At 40.4% G+C, this 15,796-nt stretch overlaps 1 protein-coding gene across 1 annotated transcript in view; it reads left to right on the top strand.

The window, feature by feature from the left end:
- arvcfb (ARVCF delta catenin family member b) overlaps positions 1–15,796 on the top strand; it is a 206,485-nt gene that overhangs the window by 75,882 nt on the left and 114,807 nt on the right. The window contains 3 exon segments of the mRNA XM_020590476.1: positions 2,691–2,786; positions 8,456–8,546; positions 9,540–9,759. Of these exon segments, the coding sequence (XP_020446132.1) occupies positions 9,568–9,759 (192 nt within the window). The 5' untranslated portion in view covers positions 2,691–2,786; positions 8,456–8,546; positions 9,540–9,567.

Here is a 15,796-nt window from a genome sequence, read left to right on the forward strand (position 1 = left end):
CAAATGCTGCATCAGGACTGCGCTGGAGACTGTCAACATGTTCCACAGAGCTGAGAACATCTGTCTGGACTGGCTGCTATGTAAATAAATCTGATTGGATGTACTGGGAGTATGAAACCCTGTCTACTAGAGGCCACAGCTTAGTTAACCCAGAGAAGTGCTTTGTTCAGTATACAAGCTTCTTTACAACAGTGTCTTCTTATCCTCATTTGCTCCTCACATCTGACCCATACAGGTGTTTCAAGCATTATGACCTCTAATACTTGAGTACTGTGTTGTCAGCACAGTGTCAGAAGCGGCTGTTTACCAACACTCCTTTAGCCACAATAACCCTCAGCTGCTAACTACAAAAATCAATCTCCAACTATTGACCACTGATCAGCTCCATGGGATCAGCTGGGAGGTTAACTGGGAGCATTATTCATTTATCATCAATGACCAATCAATTTTCTCATTCTAAATGAAATAGTTACTTACATTTCATCATGCTAAGTAGCACAAAATGTGTATTGATTAAAGTAGTGCTACTGTGAGCTGTGTCAAGATAATCTCCATTCAGGACTGATCTAAGGTCTCATAGAATTTGGAGACAGAGACAGAGACAGAGACAGAGACAGGTGAAGTGATATCTAGTGCAGCCGGGCTTAATTTCACCTTTGATGTTTGAAATCCAAGGTGTTCACAGCCTATTTGTCCTTGAAGACAACACAACCAGGAGTCCTTGGAGTGAGACAGAGAGAGAGAGATACTAATCATAGACCCAGCTAAAACCTGCAGAGGAAAGTTGACATTGTATTGATTTTTCTTTTTACTCTCTGTGGGTGTCTTCTGATCATAGTTCATGAAATATTGCATGGCTTCACTGCTCAATCAACTTCAAGTCTGAGCTGCATCGGAAAATGCTCATTATTCAGAGAAGAGCCTGTACTTTAAAAGTTAAATCAATATTTCATATTTCTGATTTTAAGCATAAAATCACGTAGTTTAAACTCATGAAAGGTCACTTTGCTTCTCAATATTTTCACAAGGATCTGTAAAGAAAAATATGTCTAAAATTGTATAAAAATTAACCCTTAAATTGCAAATGAAAATAATGATGTTGCTTCAAAAACCATTTTTGTTCTTTCACATTAATATGTTTCATAGACATGTAATGTAACTTTTGCTCTTAACTGATAGTATTAGCACGATTCAATGTGAACCCCAGTTGCATTTATGCAAAAGTGCTAATATTTCAGATGAACTGCTGATGAACTCAATTTGAGAATTGTATGTTGCTGTCTTTTTTAAAATAAATATTCCACGGGTGACAAGCTCCTTAAAGTATGAGGCAATTTTTAGAGACCATTACATCCCATTAAACCAATAGTCTTAAAATGAAAGTTGGCCAACATGTGTAAGGGCATGTTTGATTTCATCATCAGTGACATCTTCAAAGGTGCAGTCGATCCAGTGGCTTTTGTTTTTTTGGCCATCAAAAGCAGCAGAGCCTCTGGACAGGTTGGTGTGTACTGCAGAATGATTTGTCCCATGGTATCAAACACCAGTCCAATTTGCACTGCAGTACTGGACACTGGTCTTTTTGTGCCTATGATGTTTATATTTATGAATACTACAGTCAGGATGACATATTGGTTTGTTGAAAGTATCGAGCAAGTGTTGCCTCATTATTAAGAATTCGATATTGGCCAGAAAACATGCCACCTAACATATTTAGTGAAGAATTGACTGGTAGACTAGCTCTTTGTTTGAAGTTCATGCCCTGGAATTATTATTATTAATGTAACAGTGATAGCATTTGTAATATTTCTTTCATATAATTGCATATTTCTGGGTTTCCTTGGAGTGTCTGCTGAAATATTGATCAGATGTTTTGTTGTTGTTTGTTGGGTGTTGGCACAGCTTGTATTTACAGCCACATGAAAATGTCTGAAGAGATACTGTATATCTTACATAGGAACTTAAAGGTTGAAACAAAAGTATCTGCCTAATTTAGCCTTGAACATTATCAGTAACATTTTGAAATCAACTATAAAAAAAAGTGGCAGTGAAGGATGGTTGAGTTATGGGTGATGTGAGTTATGTGATTTGGTTACTGCCATTTGCTAAAGTTCTTGCTGCATTTTGCAGCTTTGATCAAGACAGAGAACTCTCACTTAAACATGAATACATTGAGTAACAGTAGTCCAGGCTGGAAATAAATCAAAGCACTGTCAACTTACTCAGACCAGCACAGGACAGAATATGTTAAGAAACTCTTCTTGACTTCTTTTTGAGCATCAAAACAGAGGTCAGAGTTGACTACCATGTACATCAATGCATGCACATCAAACCCTTAATCTTGTCAAGGAGGTTGATTAGAGTGTTAACACTGCTCTTATCACCAGGTGTACACATTTTGTATCTTGGTGTTGTCTGTGTTAAAATTAATGTTTTGGTGTATGAATAGAAAACAGTAGTGGGCCTAAAACAATGCCTTGTGGAAGACCACAAGTGAGATATGGAGTATAACCCATTACCAAGAAGCTATTGAGAGTGCTCCTGTGGTTGAGAATAGAGTGCTATCTGATGACAGTTTTGAACCCATTGTGACTGAAATGTATATGTGTCTACATTACATAAGAGCACCATATTTGCAATGCACTGTTAGCCTGTTAATTATGTTCTATGTCATTGTCTTTCATCCACAGATCTCCCCTGGCAGACTGAACACACAAGTTGACTCTAACAGAGTTACACCTGTCCTCAGTCTACTTCTGGTCTAACGGCACTCAACAACATCAAAGGTAGACCCCACCTCTCTGTCTACACCTCCACTCTCCGTTAGTCACTTTGATCAGCTCTTCATTGCACTAATTACATTTCCTGACAGGTATTTTGGTTTGGCAAATCTATGATTTTGCTTTCTCTGTTATTGCTCTTCAAGGGAGCTTCACTTGTTTGATTTTTTGTGTCAATGCATTCAGGTTCTTCTTTCCTCCAAGAAATGTGTTGTGATTTCAGTAATTCACACAGCTGAATCAGCTGAACTAAATATCATTTGAACAGTGGTTGTAGTTCTCATCACGGATTTTTGTGTGTTTTAGAACTGAACAGGAGAGGATGTTTGTTCTGGTCCAGTTTATAAAGACAACCTCAACTGTGTAGCTGAGTGTTTGAAGACCTTAATTATCCTTGCTACTTAATTACATTTTGTCATATGTGAAAGAACTGCTCATTTTTCATGCATTTGCTTTAAAAATTTGAAGACACTCTGTTGTGCCCTTTAAGAAGTAGGACACAGTGTATATTAGTGCTATTTCAAATGCTGACTGATGTTCCTGTCTATCAAACATTTGTGGATTGCTTTTACCATGTTCAGAGTAACCTTTGCTTTGCTTCTTAAGTAATTTTGCTTGGCCTTGCAAATTAGCACTTAAGTATCTAGACTCTACTCTGAACGTTGACCTCCTTAATGTTGGCTGCTCTGAAGTAGGAATTGAGACTTATTATATAGTACTGCACCAGTTCAAGAATTAGAGTAAAATCTATGAATGCAATGCAGTGTTATATTTTAAAATTGCATTTTTAGGGGTGTTGTACATCCCATTTATACAGTAGTAATAAATAGCATGTTTCTTTTGTGAAAGGTAATATGAGCATCTGTATCTATAAGCCTTAATGTACCGCTCAGTCTTTTCAAAGTCACAAACAAAGACATATTCTTTTGTATTTGGTGCATGTAATTTTGTGTGTGTGTGTGTGTGTGTGTGTGTGTGTGTTTGTGTGTTCACCAGCCTACAAAGCCTCCACATGGCAAGGCGGTTCAAAGAAAAAGGGTAAATTAAAACTGGAGGTAAACAACACGTCATTTCTTGGAGCTGTGAAAGTGCTGAGCTATGGACTCAACACACCATGCTAAGCTGGGCTTTTCCTAGCAGCTCTCAGCAATATCTGTCTAGGCATTAACACTCACTTTAATGTTCCTCAATACAGCAGTGACTAGAATCCTAAATATTTATTTATTTAACATTTATTTAACCAGGGAGAAAAAACCTTGAGGAGTGCATTTTTTTAATGTTCTTCATCATTTTTTTATGCTAATCACCTCCTATATTAGTCAAGTGGTACTTAAAATGTATACATAATATTAGATTAGTATTAATAAATAAAGTTAATATAAGTTAATAAGTTATTTAGGAGTAATTATGGTTGATATTAGTAATGACATTCATCTTCCAGTAACCTTTCATTATCTGTTAACCTGCTGCATTAGTGCATTGTGCTTTGTTTTATTAAAAAACAAACAAAACACACACACACACACACAGAGTTAACTGATTAATGAATCATGTGACATAATTCCACAGATAGTTGAAGCCTTGGCTTTGCCTGCTATATTTATTTATTTATTTATTTTGGCACTTATGACAATATGTTCTATTGTCATGTCTGTCATCCAGTGCTGAATAAAAGCTTTGTTTGTTTTTTTTAAATGAGCAGGACTAATTCAAGCTGAATTTGATGTTTCTGAGTAGCACTTTTAAAGAGTCACAAAAGTCATAAAACCTTTCTGTTGTTGAGCACATTCCCAGCACATCAAAATGCGATTATGATGAATCGTTTTATTGTCAGTCACTCTCTACAAGAGCTTTGACATATTGGACAGCTTAGCCAAGGACAAAATTTCTTATTGGAGTCTGAAATTAGTGACTCTGAAATGATGATTTAAGGTAAAGTAATGCTCCTTAATGTTGCCAATTTGTCTTTTTATCATATGAATGCTTTATCATCAAGAGAAAATGCTTGTAGATTGATGACACACATCTGGACACACACATGCAAATACACAATAGGAGTAGCAGGTGTCTTTATGTACTCAGTTGTGCCACTGAGAGCTGGATCCTCATAAAGGAATTAATTTAAGATGCAATTACAGCTGGGGGAAAGGGGTGAATTAGTGGTGAGTTGGGAGGAAGGACCCCACCACTCGCCTAGTTCCTAATCAGGTGAATGTTTCTGAGACGATCTGTAACACTGATGGTCACACTCAATTATCCTCATCCTTCACCTCCCAGTCTGTTCCCACATCCACCTAATAACCCCCAGTCCAACCCCCTCAAGACACATGCCACACGTTGCTTTGGCTCCAGACAGCCTTCTCAGTACCTACAGATCTCATTTGTCTTTTGTTGAATATCTGGAAAAACGTTAACGCAGTAGTTGGATATTTTGTGAAATATGGTAATTTTCTTTCTTGCAGAGAATTAGATGAGAAAGTTGATTATCTATCTAGGAAGCTAATTAGCTTACCATAAGGACTGTTAAAAGAACATAACAGCTGTCTTAGCTCCATCAGAAGGTGCCTGCCAACACCTCAGAAAATAAATTAGCACTTTATATCTCATTTGTATAATCTGAAGTCACTGTGTCACCCCCACTCCCTTAAAAGCCACAAATAGTTGTTTTTACACTTTGCTTTTATATGAATTAAACAAACAAGAGGCAGCATGTTAATTAATGAGCTGTAGATGTGCTGGTTGGTGAATGTTGTTGCCTTCAGACAGAGCCAGGTTAGTTGTTTAAGCATTGCTAAGCAAGTTAACCAACTGCTGGCAATAGATTCATATTTAGCATATAGAAATGGGAGTGGTCTAATTTTTGGCAAGACAGCAAAATAGTGTATTTCCCAAAATGTTGAACTATAGTATCTGAATATTGAGATGTACAGTATTGCTTTCTTCACAAAGTATTGCCTCTTTTGACTTCTTAAATTCACCCACAGGCTGCAAAGTGTGAAGGGTTTAACATCAGCTCCTCAGTGGAATGATAGGTTCTCTTTACAGATGCAGGGTGGCTGCAACTTTCCACTTTGGTGCTTTCAAATGATAGTGAGAGGAAACTGCTAGAATAAAACATCAGCAGAAAATCCTGTTGTACAATGTCAGTTGACTGCACACTCAAACCAGCTGGCCCAGTTAGTCATGCTTTGCACCAGAGGATACCATAGGAACAACCCAGGCAATAGATCAAAAGTTGTCATTCCACCTTGCTCCATCCAGAGGTTGTGCATGTTGCTCACATCCAAAACATTTCCATATACACAAAAGAATTTCATCTTGCCAATGGGAAATCGCCAAGGTTTCACTTCCGCTGGATAGACTGTTATTCTCCCTTACAGCCTTATTTTTGTGATTTAGTTGCAGTGTCATATAGTCAGATTACCAAACCTCTAGTGGCTTGCTCATTTAAACCTGTTTTTGAGAATGCCATCAGGTAAACGCTTGACACTTTACTACACAGTGGGGAATGATGGCAGAGGGTCTTGTCATCGGAAGATTTGTTTTATAGGAGTCCAATGGACCTGATGAATAAGGTGCCGAGGATTTATTATCCGATTTTCCAGCCAGCCTTTGAAGTGAGCAACTGCTCCATCTCATCTGCTGATGTACACTTACATTGTGGCCATGTGCATGTGGATATATTTATTACTGGGCTATTTTTAGAGCTGAGGGTTTGTACTAAAATGCATTTATCCTTGAAGGAAGGCTTTGCAACAGCAGAAGTGAACTATGTAGTGAGGTGCTGCATCAAATCACCTCTACACATGAGCCTGCTTTTCCTTTTAATTAAAGATGCTTACGCCTCAAGAGTAGTCAAATCTAACCCACTTCCCTCTGTGGAATTAATTAAACATTTCCATGTTTTTTTTTAAATATCATCTCTTTGATTAGTTATCACCCTCTCCATGCATTCACTTTCAGTGGTGGCATTCACAAATGACACTGCTGCCCTTAAAGTTGTACATTGATAGGTTTCCACCACATAAAGTTAAGGCTTACTAGAGCATGTGTAATTGAGGATGGGGTAAAACGTGTAGACCTTGGCTGTGCCTTTATCCCCTCTGACCCAGGCCAAACATCTGTCAAACCAAAGCTTTAAAAAAACAGGACTGCCATGGTGGCAGGGGTAGTTTTTCATATGCTCCTCCCTGTGCATTCTGAGCTATTTTAAGTAGGACCAGAGGTTGGTGTTTCATGATAAGCTGTGGGGCATAGCTGACATGCCTGCCATATTAGTCCCGTTATGACTCAGGAAGCAATGGCTACCTTGCCCCCAACCCTCTGGGGGTGTGAGTCCTTAGAGCCCATCATCAAGTATGTGCAATCAACATGGCTTATGCTGCCCAGTTATCTCAAATAGTAGATATCTTTAAAAATAGACATGGATGCTATATTTGCAAGTAGTCATTATCCAGCACTGTTTCCATTTTGAACTAAATTAGCAACTGATGATATGAAGAGCAGCTGTTCATATTGCAGCTGACTCTCAACTCATTGCCAGCAGCAAATATTTTAGTGAGAACAATGTTTCAAAATGGTAGATTAATGAGTTAAAAATTAGAAAACTGGCTAAGCGATCAGAGATAATGTTTCCATGTAGGAGGAAAGAAACAAAAACAATATTTTCTTTCATTCACATGGATGCGGAGTTTCACTTTGGAAACAGACTCCTTGGTGTACAGTAAAAGGAAGAGTCATGTCAGATGATGCTCCACTGCAGATAAATAAATGATCAGCAACAAACATCAAAGAGGGGTTGTATGCTTCAAAGGGAATAAGGGCATCACACTCACCAGGCCCTGTAGTGAAGAATGAATGTTGTTTGTGTGGGCGTATACACATAGACACACACACTCTGCTTCTGTAATCCAGCCTGTTTGAGATTTTAATGGCTGCATCTGCATTTATCAGCCCCTGCTGAGCAAAACCACCCCTCCTCCATCTTTGTGTACAAAGCTGGGAAGACCAGATACAAAATGCCCAAAATGCTTTGATATAACACTCCTCCTGACTCAGTGTCACTTCTAGGTGTTTGTAAAGTGCCTTCCTGTTTAACCTTCTGGTACCTACTGTAAATAAGCACTTACCTTACATTTCTATTTAAAAGCAGCAACTCCGAATCACAATATCTAAGACATCTTGCGCACAAGGATTCATCTCACCACAGTGTCACTTTGTTTTTTGATGACTCGTTGGCTTCTGCCTTGTGTGATTTTTCTTCAGCTGATTGCTTGACAGACATGTCTTTCACTCTCTCATTGAACAGTCCAGTCCATGGCTAGAATGCTATGTCACATCCACAGACAAGTGTGAGTCCGAGAGTGTTAATTGTAAAATGGTGTAAAGACGAGATGTGTTGTTAAGGAGACAAGGCCAGATTAACCTCCTCTTGGGCCCTGAGACAAAACTTATCTGTGGGCCCCTGCTAAACAAGATTGTATGGTTTACAGTATATTGAAATGTGCAGATGATTCTGGGCTAATTTTCAAATACTTTTGCACCTATTTCAGTAGAATTTGGTTTCATACAACCCAGTCATGAGAATCATACTGCTTGTTGCTTTTCATTTCTGTTTTAACCTCTGACATTTTCTCTTTTGTCTTCCCTTTGTTTTTCTGTCCCTTTTCCCCCAGCTCTCCGTTCTTCTTGTTGTCTCATCCCTCTGCTTCTGGTAGAGTGGGGGATGTCTGTTTTCTAACATCTCTCGCCCTGCTTATCTACTAGGTCTGTATTACAGTGAACTGGTATTATCAACCCCATTTGTTATTGTGCAGTGACCCCCTTGATATCAGGCCACCATCAGTTATGGATATCAGAGTGTGTGTGACAGTGATATGCACTGGAGCTTGCAAATGTTATCTGGAAATGATGATTGTTTATGATAGTCAGTGTGTGTGCGGCACCAGGCCTGAGTGTCCCTATGGGTGGCTGTGGGAAGCTTGCATGTGTTGGATTTGTGCCTGCAGCACTTCTTGTGCGCCAGAATGCATTATGGCTCTGTGCATGACTGTATCTAGTGACAGCGCCATTCCTCCATGCTGGCTATGATTGTTCATTCACAGGGATGCAATCATTCCTTTTCACCTTTTGGCTGTCCAGAAACAAGATTCTTTGTGTTTGAGTGTGCACTGTGCTGTTTCATTCCATGTGTTGTACTTTTGCTTTTCATTTTTTCTGCACCAAGATTCCAGCAAAACTGTATGAAATTGTATCTGTGGGGCCAGGATTGTCTTAATTACAAGAAAATTGCTAACTTCTGAAGGCAAACTTCTAACTGACACCCAGCAAAGCATCCTCCTTACAGTCTTTGCTATGCTGGGCTTATAATATCATAGACCTCCCCATGCAGTCACCCTCTGTGTGAAGAATTTGTTTGTCTCTTCAGACTATGGCTCAAGAAGCAGCAGTCTAAATTAAATAAATTGGACTCAAACATATAGACTCTCTGCACCATGACCTTACATCTCCAGTCAGTTATTCTAGTTGCTTTATTTTCATGTGTCATGTTGGTCTTTCATGATGATCATTTTAAGCCTGTGCTGTTTGCCAAATGATCAGTGTCCCATCTTGGCCTATAATTAAGTCTTGTATTTGACTTTGAACTTGAGGCATGCATCAGCATGTTGATGCCACTCGTCAGAGTGTTGGGTATGGGTCTCTTTAATGACCTGGTGCCACCTCCTCCCTGTTCTCTTCCCTCACTTCCCAACTTGGAAGATCTGTACAACTGTGAACCACACTGGACATGGAGGACTATGATGTCCGTTCAGCTGCCAGCATCCTGGCCTCAGTGAAAGAGCAGGAGGCGCGTTTTGAGCAGCTGACCCGAGCCCTTGAGGAGGAGCGTCGCAACGTCACCTTGCAGCTAGAGCGTGCCAACCTGCCTCCCACCCCCCCTACCAGCCAACCGCTAGCATGGCAGCAGGTGGTAATACAGGTAAATGATGCCAGCATGCTGGCCAACCCCTGCCTTTCCTTGTCTCACCCCACTGTTTTTTTTAACCACCAACTTACACTGTTCTGTGTGTGCCTCTTTTCCCACCTCTCTAAAGCGGCATTTGCCTCTCCTGCTCCATCCTTCCATCTGAGCGAGTCCATTCCATCGTCATGTTTGCTCATGGTCATTGCTTTTCATCACTGGTAGAATTCAGTAGTATCTCTATATTCGGAACACTTGTTCCCATTCTCAGAACTCACTGCCCTGGATGGTGTGCAATTATCTGTTCTGTGGTTAGTTATCTTTAAAAGCGACGTGATGAGATTTAACCACACATTGTGTCTTACATTGCCGCCCTCCTTCTACAGCATTGCTTGCCGTCCAATCCCATTGCCTTTCACCCGCTGGTTTTTGATATTGTCTAATGGTGCAGCTCATTGGATGTGGCCTTTCGCCAGGCTCTGGCCAGTGTCTGGGGGACATTAGAGTCCTGGCCAGGGATCCTGTCAGTGCTGGCTGACTCTACAGGAGGAGGAAATATAAGATGTAGAAATGAGACAGCTGTAATCCTCTAAAAATGTTAGCAGTCACAACTGCCCATTGATTTATACACTTCAGCCTGTTAGCTGCTGAGGAAAAATGTTACAGTTAAAGCTTCCTCTGTTAATAACTCCCAAGGTCAGTCTACATAATGTCTTATTATTTGGGTTATTTTCAGCCTTTGAAGAGCTGACTGATGCATGTGATTCTGTGCTACATATTCTCATAACACTTTCTCCTCTTCTTACCCTCCGGTATGACAACTTGTTTAAAGAATCCCTTTTAGACTTTACACATGTTTTACTGACTAGAATTTGAAAGCACGGTTTAGCAATGCAGCACCTGTAGCATTTAGATACATCACCTTTAATCACATAAAGGAGGCAGTCTCATGTATTACTGATACAGCAGGACTTGCAGAAGTGGAATGTGTTTCTGTATTTTTGCCTTAGGTTGTATCTGCCTGCTATCACATTTTCCTAGTAGTCAGTGTCAGTGCTCATTTTTAAAGAGTTGCTGGCTTTTTGAAGGGATAATGTTGAGAATACAGGAAACGTATAGCACAGTAAAGTAAACTTGTCATTTCCTTACTCACCACAGGGTCTGGTACTCTATTTTTTTCTTTGTTCATGTCATAATGTGGGGACCAAAACCTGTTTACACAGCCACCCTGTGGGAACTTGCCATGGTGACCAAATGCTGGTCATTGAAATTTATTTTAACAACTTGTTTTAATGTTAGGCTAAGGTCAGGTTTAGGTTAAGGGTGGGGTAAGGGTTAGGGTAAGGCAAGTAGTGGTTATGGTTAAGGTTAGTGTAATTCTCAATGATATGCATATAATCAGCGTAAAGTCCCCATGAGGGATAAAAACAAATGTGTGAGTGTGAGAGAGAGAAAATGAGAGAGACAGAGTGTGACCCTCCTCATAAACTGTTCAGTGATTTACTGGACATTGCTTAACATGACAAGCACAGAATTAACCTGCTTTCTCACACTGTAGCTCATAGATCACATTCACAGGTTTGCACACTGAGGGGGTCAACTAGCTTCCTCAGGGTATCACTCACTAAACCACGCTCCATTTGCATCACTTCTAAATGTCATTCGGTTGCCATGCATTATCATAAACAACTATAAATGCCAGAGCAAATTGGATGTAGAAGTAATCGGGGGTGGGGGTGGGGTGCTTGATCAGTGTCGGCTCTAGGGAAAACAGCACCTAGGTGCTTGGCAGCACAGGTGCTCAGTCTTGAGCCAGAAGGTGCTGTGCTATGCTGTGTGTAAGTGAGTGTGCTTGTGTGTGAACTGTACTTTGAGACACACTCCATTTGTATAATAAGGTGGTGTGAGCGATGAGGAATGCATCAGGTTGTTCTCTTTCTTTCCATCTCTTCTTTATTCAGTTTAATCCCTAGGCTGCATGATGGATTAAAATGGGGCACGGATCAGTAACTGAAGCTTCAAATTCAAAATCCCAGCACCAGACAATGTGAGGCCCAACATTATTTAAATGTTAGAGTCAGAAATCAGATGGTAGTTGCCTAATTAGAGTGATAAGCCACTGATTGAAACAGGTTGGTCCTAACCTTCAGTGAGTTGCAAACACTTTTATCTGCCTTTGACATTTGGATCAGTCTTGCTGGCGTTTTAACACAGGTGTACTGGAGAGAGCAGAGCCAGTTCATAGAGATTGGCGGGGGTTACATCATGCACACCGGGACAGAATCGTATAACTGGCCACTTCAAACGGCGTACTGAGATGCTCAGCACTGCTGAGATTATTCATCAAGCTGCCAAGCCCAGTTTGTTGGTTTCAACACAGCATGCTCTTCAGTCTAGTACAGCATGGATGTGGAGTGAGGCACATTCTTGGGCAGCAGCCAAATGATTCAATTAAATCACACAGTGATGGTTGACAGTGTTATGTGGAAATGCAGTATTCACTTCCTTCTCAAATTTAGAGTCTAAGAATTGTAGCCTTTCTAAATGATGAGTGCAGTGGCAAATCTTTTGGCTAATCTTCGTGTGAAGATAAATATTGTGCATAACAGGAAAGAGGTTTTAGCCACTTAACATTGTGGCTCAGCGTTGGTTGGTCAGTCAATTCAACAACTATTTGATTGATTGCTATGAAGTTTGATGTACACATTTATGGTCCCAAGAGGATGTCATTTCCTGACTCTGATGATGCCTTAATCTTTCCCTTAGCACCACCACAGGTTTTCATGTGCGTTCGTTAGTGATTGTCAGGAAGTACAGGGATCCATGGTGCCCAGTGGATAAACCCTAAAGACTTTGGTTTGATTTTTCATACAGCAACATTAACAAATCAACATTTTCGCTATTCCAAGAAATACTTTGATATCTATCAGATGGATTAGCACAAAATGTTGAATAGACATTCATGGCTTCCAAAAGCATGAGATCTGCTGCAGTGGCTGTAGACTCCCTCTTGTTGAACTATAGAGAAAATGTGAAAGCAGACAGCTTACTGTTTTTTTTTTCTGTCTGCCCTAGTACACATGGCTGATTTTATGGCAAAACGTGTTCCAAATATTTTATTTATTTTTATTTTATGTGTTTTTGGGCCCTGGATGATGTTAACACAGGATATAAAAAGGCAGAGCAAAATATGAAGTCATCGTCATTGTATTAAAACAATGAATGTCAGACATGTTCTTGTAAACAGCACTGGCCTCATTTCTGAGACCTTACTAATTGAATTTTGATCTATGTTCACTTCACTGTAACACTTTATGTATTGTGCCAAGGAAGAGAATTAGAGTGTGTATGCTGTGGTATCCTGTGATTAACATCGGAACATTGCTGTCCGACACTCCATTAGCTTTCCAGATGAAATTATTTGTAGCGACTCAGTGAACCAGACCGAATCCGCATTCATCAACAGCCCCAACATGTGACCGTTCACATGCTACAATGACACCCCTTCTTCATTTGATATTACGTTTGCTTGTGGTAATTGATTTTTGCCTGAAGGGGCTTTATCACCAAGGCTCTGAAAGGTCAGTGACAGATCTGTATGGGAGAAGACAGCAGACAGCTCTCAGATGACCATGTCTGTCTGGAGCTAAGGATGAAGGTGACCTCGTTTTATATAGCACCAGATGCCTAATTTGTCTACCCATGACTGCTGCCCAGCATATGCACAGATCCCATCTCCTAGTGCATGCAATCACTCGACCTGCGTGAAAAGGAAACTCGAGATCATTTCAAAGACTGTGGTCACAATAAAATGTTGGTGTTTGGTATTCAGATTGTATATTCAGTCGTTTTCTGCAATTGCAGAGGCATGTCATCCCCTTGTGCAAATGTTGTGGGAAGTTTTCAAAGGCTTGTGAGCTTTAGAGAGAGAGAACAGTGCAGCCTTTGATCTGTGGCTGCTGTCTGTGGTGAAGATATACAGGCCCCGGTCCTGTGATGGCACCACAGTACTCAACCAACAATTGCTTCTGCTGCCCTCCACCCATTTTCATCCCTACAGGCCCCCCAGCCCTGTCTGGTTACAATGGAGTGAGGGTGCTATGGTGACAGAAGATCTATCCTTCCACTGGCAGGGCCCGGGAGCCTGTGTACCCTTGTAAATCACCTGCCTAACAATGAGCCTTAGTTTACCCCCACCCTCCCTATAGCTTCCCTTGTCTTCTTCCCTCACTGTGCCATCAAGAATCTTCTCACCTCACATAAACTACCTAATTTCCTAGTGTGAAAATGCCTCCTTTGTTTATTTTTGTATACCACACTGTTCCAGTAGTCCTACTTCACATCTTTCCTTGCAGATTGTAGTCTCATGTAACAGTGTGCAGAAAGTCATTTAAATTCTAATGATCAGAATCAGAATCAGCTTTATTGGCCAGGTGTGTTGGACACACGAGGAATTTGACTCTGGTACAGCGGTTCTCAATGTGTATGTACATGTCAACAAGCAAAAGGAATGTGCAATAGGAAAAGAGATAAAAAATAAGAGTAAAGGTCTTATAAATAGAGACCTCTACATATATGTATATATACTGTATATACGCACAGTCTGGATTCACCGAATCTATATGTACAATGCATATTTACAGGTATTGCACTGAGGGTTATTGACCAGACATACTCTCGTGGGTCAAGTGTTCATCAGAGTGACGGCTGGGGGGAAGAGACTGTCCTTGTGCCTGGTTGTCTTGGTGCACAGTGACCTGTAACGCCGTCCAGAGGGGTGGAGTTCAAACACATTGTGTCCAGGGTGTGAGAAATCTTCTCCACCCTCCTTTTGACCTGTGAGGTGTACAGGTCCTCCATGGAGGGCAAGGTGGCACCGATGATCTTTTCTGCAGACCTGACTGTCCGCTGAAGTCTGTACTTGTTGTAGGGCTTTGCTGAGACAAACCAGACAGTGATGGGGGTGCAGAGAACAGACTCAATGATTCCTCTGTACAACTGTATTAGCAGCTCCTGGGGCAGGATGAACTTCCTGAGCATAGCAGTAGTCAAAACATGAAGCAAATCAATGTGTGAATGTGTGTGTCTGTTGATTAAGTGGTGTGTAACTAAAAACATTCTCACACGACCTCTAGTAACATGTCGTGTCTTAAACATAAGAACATATTATGGCTAAGGCTACAGTTCTACACGTCATAATAATAATATTAAACACCCTGTCTGCTGACAGTCATCAACTCTTCTCTCTAGTTATCCTTGACCAGATGTACCCTGTAGAAACTCATAAGCATGACTAAGCATTTAACAGTCTAACTAGACATCCTATCTCCACTAAACATTTCTAATACATAAAGTATCTATCCATTTTCTATCTGACTAAAAATACCTAACATTTGGTTGCTGAGCCAAACCAGACAGTGATGGATGAGTGATGTTGATGCATGTTGTCCATGTTTCCATATGGAACACTTAATCATGTCCTGCCACAGCTTGTAAGGTAATTGGTCTACTGCATATGACAATCTTCCACTCACATTTTTATACAGTATTTAGAGACAGATGCAAATGAGACAAATTGAGTAGTGGGTGGATTCTCCAATAATCAGTGTTGAATGTGTAAGTCCTTCCTAAAGATTGTTCGCCAACCTCCAAGATGCCATGAGATCTGCTGATTTCTACTGGTTTTAGCCAACAATATCAGCATGACTGGATGACAGTACCTGTCCAGACAGTCCCAGTCATCCACTTTTGTTTAGACTGAAATATCTCAACAACTAATAAGTGGATTGCAATGAAATTCTAATCACTATGAAGGGGTGCCATTGTTTTAAATGTTCTAGGAACCACTGGTTTATAGGGCTCTAAAGGCATGGAGTTAATTTACAAACCTAATAAATGTATCATACATTTAGGCTGCAAAGACTTCATCCCACCACACTGTTCAACTTTAAGTGAGAAAGCAGAGTGTGTGTACCATTTATGTTCTAGGTCATTTCAACATTAGGCAATGGACTATGAATTACTGTTTACTGCTAACTGCTCAAGGTGGGTGGGG

The sequence above is a fragment of the Monopterus albus genome, unplaced genomic scaffold, assembly GCF_001952655.1.
Source record: "Monopterus albus unplaced genomic scaffold, M_albus_1.0 scaffold12.1, whole genome shotgun sequence".
Taxonomy (NCBI): domain Eukaryota; kingdom Metazoa; phylum Chordata; class Actinopteri; order Synbranchiformes; family Synbranchidae; genus Monopterus; species Monopterus albus.